This window comes from Streptopelia decaocto (assembly GCF_964273445.1).
Source record: "Streptopelia decaocto genome assembly, chromosome: 12".
In the NCBI taxonomy this organism is placed as follows: domain Eukaryota; kingdom Metazoa; phylum Chordata; class Aves; order Columbiformes; family Columbidae; genus Streptopelia; species Streptopelia decaocto.
This window is the reverse complement of record NC_138667.1, coordinates 17,986,227-17,999,348: the sequence shown is the minus strand read 5'-3', so window position 1 is coordinate 17,999,348 and position 13,122 is coordinate 17,986,227. Positions and strand designations below refer to the sequence as shown.

The 13,122-nt window shown below is 55.4% G+C and overlaps 1 protein-coding gene across 7 annotated transcripts in view; it reads right to left on the bottom strand.

Moving 5' to 3' along the window:
- Nucleotides 1-5,980: 5,980 nt before the first annotated feature.
- The window catches only part of LOC309445054 (protocadherin gamma-B4-like), a gene marked incomplete at its 5' end in the record, with an annotated part of 61,088 nt that continues 53,946 nt past the window's right edge, over nucleotides 5,981-13,122 (bottom strand). For all 7 annotated transcript variants that reach the window (XM_082063501.1, XM_082063498.1, XM_082063503.1 and 4 more), the window contains one exon: nucleotides 5,981-8,353. In XM_082063501.1, coding sequence (XP_081919627.1) covers nucleotides 8,127-8,353 — 227 coding nt within the window. In that variant the 3' untranslated portion in view covers nucleotides 5,981-8,126. The remainder of the gene's footprint in view (nucleotides 8,354-13,122) is intronic.

The window sequence follows — 13,122 nt, the reverse complement described above, 5'->3', positions numbered from 1 at the left end:
CTAGCCCCCGCAGGCACGGACACATGGGGGACTGCTGGGATAATTTAAAAAATGAGGGCAGAGACCTGATTACTGCCCTAGTTTGTGGCAACTCTCACTTCTTTTATTTTAGCAGCCTTTTGATGAGCTCGTCAATGACGAGTTGCTAATTGGGGAGCGGGAGGCCCCAAACTGGGGGAGTGGGGTGCGGAGTGGGGTCTCCCACGGTGCCCCACAGCTCAACACGCCCGCGTTGGTCTACAAGAATAGGGGAAAAAAAGAGCCGCAATAAAATAATTGTCTAAACCTGGCGCTATGCCTGGCCAGGGGGTTGGGGAAAGCCAGGGGGAGAGGCCACAGGGCTGGTGCTCATTTAGGGGGTGGGGACACCCCAAAGCTCTGCAGGGGACAGCAGAGACCTCATGAGCTTCAGGGGGAGCAGTGCCACATCCCCTGGGCTGCAGCAGCGGGGGGGATTTCTGCTTCCTCCCACCAGCATCGCGTAGAGCAGCAGGCTCCATGGTTTTCTTTATTGCATTCCCCCAATATATATAAATCACCTACACGTACTGCTGGGCTAACTTGTACATTGTAAAGCACGAATTAAAACAGACATTTTTTAAAAAGGATGGGGCAGAGATGAATAGAAGGAATATTTTTAAAGGGTTTTTTTAAATTTTTGAACAGTACTGGACTATCTCGTGCCCCTCACTGTGGCGACTGTGGGTTCCAAGGGAGCCAGCCCAGCCCCCATCTGGCACCCACGGGCCTCATCCTGCCCTTTCACCCCCCCAGACGCTGCCCCGCACAAAGCAGCTTTGTCTGCCTCTTCCTCTTCCTCCCCTCCCGTCTGGCCGCTCTCACTCCCTGGCGCCCGTCCCGTCTCCCTCTGCAGCACAAGGACCCTCCTTCTCTTTTTATCCCTGGAAAGGGGGGGACAAGCCCCCCTGTTGTGCCACTGCAGCTTGCGGGGACCCCTGGGCTGTGCCCTGGTGATGGGGACTGGGACAGGGTCCCCACCCCGCCAGCCTTGGCACCCCCTGGGGACCTGCCATGCAGCTGCCACTGGGATGAGCTGGGATGGCACTGGGGGGCCCTTTCCCTTCGGCACCGCACGGCTCCACCGGCTGCTTTCCCTTCCCCAGGGAAGGGCTGTGTCACTTGGGGTTCACCTGGGAGGGGACCCCCCCCAAATCCCGCATCATGAGCCTTGTGGGAGAGGAGGGGAGGCCCCTGTGGGGTGCTCCCTGGTCCAAAATCAGCAGTGGCCTCCAAACCTCGGCCAGCGGGATGTCCCAAGCACCATGCAACCCCTGTCCTTGGCCCCTGAAAGAGGGACATGCCCAACACAGCCATTTCCAACCCCCTTCCTGCTCCCAGCCACCCTGGCAAAGCCTGGGGTGCTTTGGCTCAGCATTGGTGCCAAAACCCCCTCCCCATGCCGGGCATGGCCACTGTCACCGTGTGCCCAATAGGGGAGGGTTGGGCACAAACCGTCACTTGTGCAGCTGGCGGGGCAGATTTTGCTTGTGAGCGGCTTTTCTTGACGTTTCCATTTCTTGTCTGGGGGTTTCCCAAAGCGCTGCCCAAAGTCCCTGGGAGCCGGTGGGGGCACCCATGAGGGAATTGGCCCTGCCTGGCTGTGGGACCCCAGGAGCTCCCCAGTATGGGGTTTGGGGGGGCACCACAGGATTCCAGGGGAGTTGGGGGGTTTCCTGACTGCAGGGGCACCATGGGCTGGCTCATCCCCCAGCAGTTTGGTGACAGTGACCCTGGCATGTCCCACCTGCAGTGGCCTCAGCAAGGTCCGGCAGAGCGTGCAGGCTCCTTGGGGGGCACAGCCGTGTCCCCTTGGAGCTGAGCCCCTGGCAGCAGTGCCCGCAGCGTCTCCCCACTCTGCCCAATTTGCCTTCATCCCACCTGGCACCCCTGTCTGTCCCCTGTGTGTGTCCCCCCCCAGCCTCCTCTCCCCGGATCCCTGACCACAAGTCTGGGCCGCAGCTGCCGTTGCCTCCTCCAGCACCCGGGGGGAGGTTGGACAGACAGACAGACAGACCAGGCTCCTTTCATAGATTGTTTTTCAATACACTGTATTCATAATAACAGAAGAACATTATAGAAAAATATTATAAAACCCCCAGCTTAATCCCTGGATCAGTATTGTACTGTTAGTATGAAGTCCCTATTACTGTCCTTTCTTTTACTAATTTCTTTAATTCCAACCTGAATGTGGCGAAATGCAGTAGTTTCACCTCTGCCGAAGTTCATATTAATGAATATGCTTGCTTCTAAATATTCTCAGCATCATGAAGTTAAAAGCAATTTAAATATTCTGCATAACAATATTTCATACCAGTGGACATGCAAGTAGGGAACTTAAGTTTGTGTGGAGTGTTATTCAAAGCTTTCCAGACAAAAGACACTTTTTTCTGTTGAGATCGGTCACCATCCTTCCAGCAGCTGGATATCGAGCTTGTTAACGGTTGGACTCAATTATGTTAAAGGTCTTTTCCAATCAAAACGATTTTATGGTCTGTGGCAGAGGCCACGCCAGCTGCAAAAGGGCAAATTCCACCACATCCTATAGGATTTTCCCTGGTCTCCTGAAGCCGGGGAGCAGCTGGGGGCTGGTCCTGCGGGACAACGAGCTCCTGGCAGCCACCCAGCCCTGGTGGGGCTGGCAAAGGGCAGGCAATGTCCAGCCTCCCCCTTCTCCTTCACTGCAGTCCCAGGGTTCCAGCCCAGCAAACGCAGGTTTTACTCCATCTCCGCATGCTGGGCTTAAGCCATTTAAAAAAAAAAAAAAAAGAAGAAATCAAAGCGTCAGGAAGCGGATTTATGGAGCAGGACAGGATGCGATGGATGATGAAACATCTCTCGTTCCCACTGGGAACGTGATGCTGCGAGAGGAGCCGCTGCGTCGGGGAAATAAAATACCCGGGGGGGTGTTATGGCAAGGGGCTGGGGGGGTGGGTGGGGTGGGCTGCGGGAAGGGCTGCTCCACCTCACCCTGCTCCAACACCCGCTGTCCTCACCCGGCCGTTCGCACCCGCTGCCCCAGCAAGTCCCTTTTAGAGCTTTTCTATCCCAAGCACCAAGAATTTTAAGTGTTTTTTGATCAGCTACTCTCCCCACTGACACATTTTTGGGAGGGGAAGCCCCCCGCTGCTGCGCCCTCCCCGAGGTTCCTTCTGCTCAGATCGGGCTCAAAATCCAGCTGCAGGTTCTTGGCACTGGGATGCACAAAGCCCCACTTAACCCTGCAGCTCCCAGTGTCTGCGTCAGACCTGGGGCGACCTCCCAGCTGTATCTGGGGACTCCAGAACAGCAGGCAAGAGGGAGCTTTGTCAAAAGTCCCTGGTTTTTGATGATTTTTACCCCCCCCACTCTTTGCTGGGTGAGGTCATGGCTGAGGAGCTGCCTGGAGGACTCAGCCCGTGACCGCAGCCCGATGCCAAGGAGCACGTCAGCGGGCAGGACACCGGGTCCCACCCAGCCCTCCCCAGGGCCAAATGACCAGACCCAGCTCAGCTCACAGATCCAGAGGAAAACTGTGTTTGTACAATTCATTTTTTTTGTCCCTGTTGATTTTTTGCTTTGGTTTTCCAAGGTAACTGGCCAAAGAAAAAAGGGACTGCTGTGAACAAAGTCTCTGCAAGCTGGTGACATGGGACTGTCACTGCCCGCAGCATCTACAGGCTCCAGCCCCACCGGGAGCTGGCAGTGAGTCTGGGACAATCCCCAGGGGAAGGACAATGGGACCTCCAGCACTATGTGACCTGTTCCTGCACCATCAAGGGCTTCCAGCTGGGGTTTCCCCCATCCCAGCCCATGGATGTACTGGAGAAGGTGACAAGGGGACAGCAAGAGAGGGGGCAGAAGTGCATATCCCACGCGCAACTGGTTTGGGGGGTGCTCACCCCCAGCAGCCAGCACATGGACACGGGCTGTAACCCGTGGTCCCACAGAGTCCCTCTGCCCCCCCACAGCTGAAGGTAAAGGTGCCCCCAACATCTGCTCCCATCCAGGATCGTCCCCTCCACTTCAAGGTCAAGTTGCCCTTCCCAAGTGCGATCCCCCAAATTCCTCAATGGCCACTCAACCCAAGCAGCTGCGGGGGGCTCAGTCTTGTCACCCTCTTTGTGTCCCTTTTGTGACTCGGGCTCAGTTTCTATTGATCTCCCTTTTCTCATCACCCGGGCTCAGGAAACCCTCCATCAGCCAGCCTTGCTGCCATGAACATGTTTGCAATCCCATGTGTCCCTGGTAATTAGCACAGCTGACCGAGTTCCCTTCATCAGCGCTAATTGGCCAGGTTTGTGTCTCTGTGCATCTCCCTTCCTGTTTTTTTGTGGTGCCCTTGGGTGATTTTAGCGCTACTGAGAGGAGAAGTAAAATGAAACTAAGTGTGCATCCTCACACAGCACACATCCTGACACTGACACCAGCAGCTGGGGACACAGCGGGGTGGCTGTGGGCTCCTGAAGCCAGACCCACACCCACAGCTCTGCAAAGCCTCTTTGCTCCCCACCAGCGGTGGCTGTCACCCCACCACAGACCCACTGGTCTGACCAGCCCCTCTGCCTCCACCACTGGTGGCACCAGCAGTCCCCAGCACCCTGGGACGATGTCACCCTGGCTGGGACGGGTGCTGGGGACAGCCTGACGATGGCACCTGGATGTGCTCAGCCCTGGTCCCCATTGGCAGTGAGTTGATCCCCATCATCATCCCACCGGAGCTGTCCCCCCAGGTGCTCCAATATGCAAGGGATGATGGCACCAGGGCTGGGGGCAGAGGGTCCCTGCCATGTCACCCCCCTGTGCCTTCCCATGTGGTATGGGTCCACCAGCCCCCCAGGAGGGTGCTCTGGTTGGGACTCCTGTCCCCGTGTGGGTGCATGTGGGTGCACAGATGAGCAGGGCTGACCCCATGTGCAAAGGGCAGGGTGGCTCTGTGGAGTGCATGGGAATCTGGGGTGGAGGGGTGTCCCTATGAGGGGTGCATGGAGATTTCCAGGGGTCTCTGTGGGGTGCAGGAAGGTCTGGGGAGTGTCTGCTGGTCTGCAAGGGGGCTTTGGGGGTCGTCCCTGTGTGCAAGGGGCCTGACAGAGGCACTGGGGGGATGGGATGGAAATGGGGGAGAGGGGGCTGTGCCCTGTGCTCCTGGAGCCTCCTGTGTGCTGCTAATGGGGGGGACCAGCCACAACCCCCTCCCCCTGAGCTGTCTGTCTGTCTCCCAGGGCTGTCCTGCCCCCACCCTCTCCACTCTCCCCCCCACATCTGTGCAACAGCAGCTTATTTTTTTCTCCATGGTTGCAACACCTCAAGTCACGTCCTGTGTCAGACCCCCCCACAGGGAAAGAACGGGGGGGAGCTGGTCCTGGCCAGGGGGGACCCGGGTACAGGCCCTGACCCCCCTCCCATTCACCCTCCAAATGCAAAGAGGGGAGTGTGGGCACCATGAAAAGCTAATTGCCCTGGGGTTGGATAAGGGAGAGTGGATCCCCGCAGTGATGGGGAAGGGTGACCAGATCCCTCTGGGGCTGGGGAAGGGTGAGTGGATCCCTGCAGTGATGGGGAAGGGTGACCAGATCCCTCTGGGGTTGGATAAGGGAGAGTGGATCCCTGCAGTGATGGGGAAGGGTGACCAGATCCCTCTGGGGTTGGATAAGGGAGAGTGGATCCCTGCAGTGATGGGGAAGGGTGACCGGATCCCTCTGGGGCTGGGGAAGGGGCTGTAGCAGCATACACCACAATCTCCTCCCTCCTCCCTTCCTTGCCCTTCCCCCAAAACACCAGCCAGGAACACACCAGTGTCCCCCACAGCTGTGTCACCCTCCACCCAAAGGCCTGGGGGACCCAAGGCTGGGGGCACCCCAAGAGCATCCCTGCTATGAGGGCCAGGCTGGGACTGAACCATCCCCCCCACCAGCAGCCTCTGCACAGGCCCCATCTGTGCCCCCTCTTCCCATTGGAATAAATACCATTTATTCAGAAGAAACCATTTTATTATTTTTTTTTTCCCAAAGAAAAAAAGCAATATAAATATTAGAGTATAAAACTTGCGTGTAACACATCGACGTTGGTCTATATGGGTATAAGAAGGATATAAGCATATATATAATATATAAGTATAATTCAATATTAGACACATTGAAAGGGCAAACGTGTTTCATTTCACGTACACTCGGAGCACAGACCACATGGAAAGAAGATACAGAGAAAATTGAAAATACTGGTGTCCACAAGTTAGTTACCAAGATTAAAAATAACACGCCACTAAATACACGACACTCACTACGCTACCGCAAAATGCAGATTAAAAAGAAATATAAAGACTACGATTCAGCTACAGCATCTCTAGGGAGGGCAGGGGAGGGGGTGGGAACCGGAGCTGGATGAAACGCAGCGGATGCTCCTGCTGCCTTGGGTTTGGGGAGGGGGCGGCGGGGGGGGTGACCGCTGGAAAAGAGGGTTGGATGTGCTTGGGTGAGTCATGTGTTAGTGATTAAAAAGGGGGAAAAAAAAAACACCACACACCCCTTGGGACACTCAGTGCAGCCCCTTCCTGGCCACCCCGCAGCCCCTCTGCTCCCTCCAGCTGCACAGATTTCCTCTTGGGTTCCCTGGTGGGGTCAGAGCTGCTTTGATATGGGCAGCTGGCCTGGTGCAAGGGTGATGGGCACATGGAGAAACTCTATTCCTCATCCTTCGATTCCCTCCTTGGGGTGGAAAACCCAAAGCTGGTGGGAGTGTCACCTCCTCTGGGCTGGTGCGATGTGGTCCTATGCAACCCCACCCTTGCCACCCCCCTCGCTGGCTTTGCAGCATCACCCTACAATCATCCCCAGCTCTCGGGTCCCTCCACCGGGTCTGGTCCCCAAGTGCCACCAAACCAACTGTCACTTACTCGGTCACCAACTCTGCACTGAAGCCACACGCTGGCAGCTCCACAGATCCCACCCCTTCAGCTGAGACCCAGAACAACCCCCTTTTTTGAGGTCCACACCACAAATAAGAAGCCATGAGTCTCCCCAACCCACTTGACCGATCCCACCCTCCCTCCCAAGGCAGCCCCAGCTCGGGCGGCTGCCGGTGTGTTCGCACCGCGCTGTGCGGGCATGCGGGGACGTTTGGGGACCGTGGAGCTGCCTGCGCGGGTGCAGGCAGGAGGTGAAGGATGTGCATGCAGACACGGTGTGCAGGAACATGAAGCATCGTCCCCTGGTCCCCTTGGTGGGGACTCAGCCAGGTGGCCACCTGGCCTCAGGGGAGTGAGACTCTCTTAGCTTTAATTCCAGAAGAACATTGACTGTACATATAAATATTTACTGCAAAGAAGGGATGAGATGTGTCTGCTCTTCGGAGACCCCTAGAACCACCGGGGCAGCTGCCGCACACCTCGGCACGCTCCTCATGGAATTCCCTGCCTCTCAGACATCAAGGAAGGGTTTTTTCGTCTCATGTTTCAGGCCATCGTTGGTTGCACTTTTTAAGAAAAAAAAAATCAATGTTTAGGATGCAGCTTTGCCATATTCCCTTTGACTCATGCAATAGAAACACTTACTTATTTTTTCCCGGGTAACAGGTAAGCAGGAACTGAAGCACTCCCTACCAACTTCTCAGCAACAAATCCATCACTATCATTAACTGGGGGTGAATTTTACAATGGAAAGTTTAAAAGCAAAGATCTGGAGCATGGGCTCTAAGCTAGGAACTTCCTTTCCGTTCCAAACAATGATTGAAGGTCTATAAATTAAAAGATCCACATTAAAATTATTTACACTGGGCAAAGCCAAGCACAAACCTTGTGCCTTTCTCGGGCTATCTGGGAGCAAATTGGATCCAAAGACATGTCAGAAAACCTTCCGCCTTTACATATTCGAATACCCAAGGGATTGTATAAAACATTAGCAAGTATTCACAGGGCACTTGTTTGCATTCGGTGTAGCTTCCGGATTGGTTTTCATCATGAGATCTAACAGCAGCGAGCCCCTGCTGCTTAGCTCTGATGATGATGAGATACATTCGCAGCGTTTCCTACTTTTTGCATCACAAAAATTCACATTCGTCCTCTGGCCTGGGCTGTGGTTTGCGGGAGTGCTGGAGCTGGCTGCCCTGTTGCTCTGAGGTCTCCTTCTTCTTCTCTACTTTTTCTCCTTCTTCCCAGATTTCTTCTTGTTGCCTCCCGAGGAGGCGGCGCTCTTGGCGTCACGCTTGCCGGCGGCGTTGGTGAGGGTGGCGGTGCTGCCGGGGATGTAGACATTCTGCCGGTAATCGGGGACGTGCTGCAGGGTGAACTGGGGGCCGTAGCGGGCGCTCAGCCCCATGGTGCCTGTCCCACCACCCAGGGTAGAGTTGGCATCAGCAGCTTCTGTGGGGTGGCGGGAAAGAGAAGGGCAGGTTGTTAATGCCAGCCAGAGCCCCCCACCAAGACCCAGCAGCCCTGAAAAGCTCTCAGGGGTGTCAAATGAAGACCTCGGTGCCAGCAATATTCACCCCCCACCCATCATTGCTCTTCAGCACTATCATAGACTCATAGAATCATTTTGGTTGGAAGAGATCCGCAAGATCAGGTTCAACTGTTAACCCAACCCTGGCACTGACCCATGTCCTGAGAACCTCATCTCTGTCTGTCCAACCCTCCAGGGATGGTGACTCCAGCACTGCCCTGGGCAGCCTGTTCCAATGCCCCACAGCCCTTTGGGGAACAAATTGTTCCCCACATCCAACCTCAACCTCCCCTGGCACAACTTGAGGCCGTTTCCTCTGCTCCTGGCGCTTGTTCCTGGGGAGCAGAGCCCGACCCCCCCGGCTCCAAGCTCCTTTCAGGCAGTTCAGAGCTCAGAAGGTCTCCCCTCAGCTCCTGTTCTCCAGCTGAACCCCCCAGGTCCCTCAGCCGCTCCCATCACACTTGTGCTCCAGCCCCTCACCAGCTCCGTTCCCTTCTCTCAACTCGCTCCAGCACCTCAAGGCCTTTCTTGGTGTGAGGGGCCCAAAACTGACCCCAGGATTTGAGGTTTGGCCTCCCCAGTGCCCAGCACAGGGACGGTCACTGCCCTGGGCCTGCTGGCCACACCAGTGCTGGTACAAGCCAGGACGCTGGTGGCTTTTTTGGCCACCTGGGCACACGCTGGCTCACGTTCAGACCCTGTCAACCCCCCAGGTCCTCTTCCTCAAGCCTGTAGCATTCATGGGGCTGTTGTGACCCAAGTGAAGGACCCAGCACTTGACCATCATATACATCACTCCATGGGATGGCTGCAACACACATACTGGGGAGTGTGGCACAGCCAGCACCAAAACCCCTTGTTTTCATCTCACACTGTTGCTAAAGGTTTGGGGTTCGGGGCTGCAGCTGACCAGGGTAGGACAACCTGCCCTCGCAGCGATGGGGCTGCCTGTCCCTCCCTGCCTGACGCTGCCTGCTCTGCCCCTCCCCAGTTGCTGCCTCTGCAGAAAATCGCCCCCCCATCCGCCCCCAAAGCAACCCGTTACAAACGTCTTGTACAGCCACAACTATTAGTATTGCATTAAGGGAAGTCCAATATTTTTTTTTCCGCTGCAGTTAAAACCCTGCCCCCAGCATTTCTCCAGCCAGGTTTATTCAGAGAGCAGAGCACATGAGATAAGAAAGAAAATCCCTCCCCTGCAGTACCACAAAATGGCTCTAGGAAGCCGAGCACAAAGCAAATCGGTGCTGAAGCCATCCAATGGTCCAGATCTGGGAGCAGGGGGAGGGGAAGGCAAACTCATTCCTGTCACTCTGCAAAGCCCCAGCACAGAGAGAGCAAGCGCAGAGAGGGGGAAGGGCTCCGGGACCCCCCGGGATGCTGGGAGGTAGAGACCAGATGGAGATGGGGGATGCTGAGAGAAAGGAGGAGAAACAAGCACAGGGGACGGCAAAGCACAAGTGATGCTGTTGCCATGGGCTGCGGTGTGAACTGCTCCGGTGCAAGTGCCGGTGCGTGGCTCGGGGTGGGATCCCTGCTCAGAAATGGTTTGCTAAAACCCTGTCTCTGCGCTGGGTACTGTGGATCCCAGCTCAGCTTTGAACTGCTCCGTGGCCGTGGCTGCGGATGAGCCCTCCTGGGAGACTGGAGAGACCCAGCGAGGGCAGCTGAAGGGCTCAAGGCTGAGTCTGGGGAAGCTGCTCCTTCATTTCACAGGCAGAGAGACTGTGGGAATAAAGAAAAAAAAACGAGCAGAGAACGTGGGCTGGTCCCCTCATGTTTTTCCTCACTCCAGAGCAGATCTGTGAACGCCTCTGTGTTGCTTCTGCTTTCCCCTGAGCAGATGGAGGTGGCTAAGCCAGCCAGAAAGCTGGAAAAAGAGCTGGGCCACATCCTACCAGCCCCCAAAACATCCCCCGGAGAGGTCAGGACTATGAAGCAACCGCAGTTTGAAAAGTTACAGCTGCTCTGCTGGAGCAGGAGGAAAACACACAGCGAGTCTGAAAACAGGGGTGATATTGTGCACCGAGGAGAGGGTACGAACACAGCGAACTAGTGTGGGAAATGCTATTTTGCTTTCTGCTGTGGAAGCATTCACCGGCAGGAGTATTTTCCTCCAGTGCCCATTAAGTGGGTCCCAGATCTGGTGGGGCTTTGAGGACCTTGGTCTGGAAGAGGGCTGGAGGAGATATGCATATACAGTTAGTGATATTAATCACTAATCTGCACTCACCTCATCAGCAGCTTGTCTCATTAACAACCATCTCAACTCCACACTCATCAGGGTGTTCCAAATGGGGATGGGATTGCTGGAAATGTGCTGTCAGGCCAGGATGTAGCCAGGCACCAGCTCGCTGGTGGACTCTGGTCTCTGGCAGGGGGGAGATTTTTTATTCTCTGGGCTTTTCCAGCTGGATACAGCCTGGTTGGGGGCTTGGTGGGCTTGGGCACCTTCTCCTGGGCCATCCCCACTGCACCAGGGCAGCGAGGAGGCGGGGGGATGCCAGCAGCATCCAGGACAACTGGTCCCCATGAACTAGTTTGCAGGCACAGCACAGCTTTCACGAGGGAGAAAAAGCCTCCTGTGAGGTTCCCAGCCTGCCAGTTGGTCCTGGGTAAGAGCAAAGGGCTGTTTCTAGGTAACATTGACATTAAGGCTGAAAGAATTGAGAACGGGGACAATAAAGGCTTATAAATGGGCACTGAGCCGCTCATGCCAAGCAGGGCACTTGAGCTCTTGTTGCTGGGAAGGTTACACTCAGCCTTTACCAGCAGCCAGCCATTATCCCAAACGGGCCTGGGGAGGAAAACAAGAATCTGGGCTTTGGCAAAAATAACCAGCTAGTGGCTCCACAGCCCTCGTAAACAGAGGGGAGGAGAGGCTGGATGGAGGTGGCCCCGGAGCAGATGCTGCTGCAGCTGCTGGTGGGGCTTTCAGGAGAACCCAATATAGCACATCAGGGCCGCGGGGCTGGGGACAAGGACCTCGGGCTGCCTTTCCGTCTGCTCCCCCATCATCTCACGGCACCCCTATAAATCCTCACTGGAAGCCAGAGTATTTTAAGGATGGGATGTCTGCCCTTTCTAGTCTGGTGTCCTGGAGCATCTGTGCTGCTTGGTCTGGCTTAGCAGCTGCCTCTGCCCCATCAGATGGCTCAAAACACTGACTTGTCATGTTATTCCCAGCTCCAAGGGAGGAAGATCCAGAGGAAGGGAGCCCAGGAAGGGAGACAGAAGCCCTACAGCAGGGTCACAGCCCTGGGGAAGAAACCAGCTCCCTGGACACTCTGTCTTGGGAGGGTGGTTTAGGCTTTGGGCAAGGGATTTAATCCTCAGATTGCACAGGCTTGGTGGGAGCAGCTCTGCCTCTTGCTGTGAGGAGGGATAACCCCAGCATGGGGTAGGGATGCAGGCAGAGCATCACCAGCCCCTTCCAGATGCTTGTGGAGCAGAGCAGCACCAAAGGAGCTTCTGCCTCCCTGGGCAGTCCCTGCTTGGCACAGACTCAAGTGTGGTGCAAGTCAGCATCGTCCACTCTGTGCAGGACCAGCTCGCACTCAGAGTGAAGGGCACATGGTGCCATCACCTGTGTCACTGTGTCCCACCTGCCAGCCCACAGCTCAACCAGAGCTCAGCAGGTGACAGGAAGAGATAAGGATCATTTCAACAGCCAGGAACCATTATCCAGTGATAGAATCATATAATCCTTTGGCTGGAAGAGACCCTCAAGATCATCAAGTCCAACCATAACCTAAACATAGCACTAAGACATGTCCCTATACATCTATTCAACCCCTCCAGGGATGGTGACTCCACCACTCCCCTGGGCAGCCTGTTCCAATGCCCAACAGCCCTTTCCAGGAAGAAATGTTTCCTAACATCCAATCCAAACCTCCCCTGTCATAACCTGAGGCCATTTCCTCTTGCCCTAATCGGCAGCACAAAGCTTAACAGACAATTAGCACTGCCTCTAATCAAAGCCTGCTCCAATCCACACTGCTAGCTTAATGAGTGAGAGGAGAAAAGCTGGGGACAAAGAGCAGGGGAGACAAGAAAACACAGTGCTAATGGAAAAAGCTTGTGCTGTGTCTTCATCCATCCATCCAGCACAGCAAGGGACCCGCATGGGTGAGAGAAGGATGGGGCACCCGGAGCATCCTCTCCCTGGGGCCCCAGCAGGGAAAGCCCTTATCTAGTGGATGAATCTGATTTAAATTAAGTCCCTGAGCCGTGGGAGAGGTTAGGACCGTTTGAGACTTGTGAATTGGGGGAGATTTGCTGCAAGAGGGCCTGGGGCTCCCTGGAAGGGGGTGTTTAACCTGGAAGGGTTAAACCTGCTCAGCTCTCAGATCCCAGGGACCGCTGGAGCCGCAGTCAGAAAAACATCTTTATTTGTGAGCAAGGAAACCGGATCCGGAGCCACTGGGTGACAATAACCACATGAAGCTCCAGAGGCTATTTTTCCATAGTCTTTTTTCAGAGTGGAGACACATTTTCGCATTGTTTCTTTCCCTTGAGTGTAAACAAGTCCTTTGCCCAAGACCTTCGTCCTGCTCCCCGGCCACAGCAGCTGTGTCTCCAGGCTGCCTGGTGTCTGCACAACGGCAAAGTTCAGCCACAGCAGCTTTCCAAGAAAGCAACACCAAAGCCATCCCTCCTCCCCCAGATTCCTTCTCTCCCAACAGCTCAA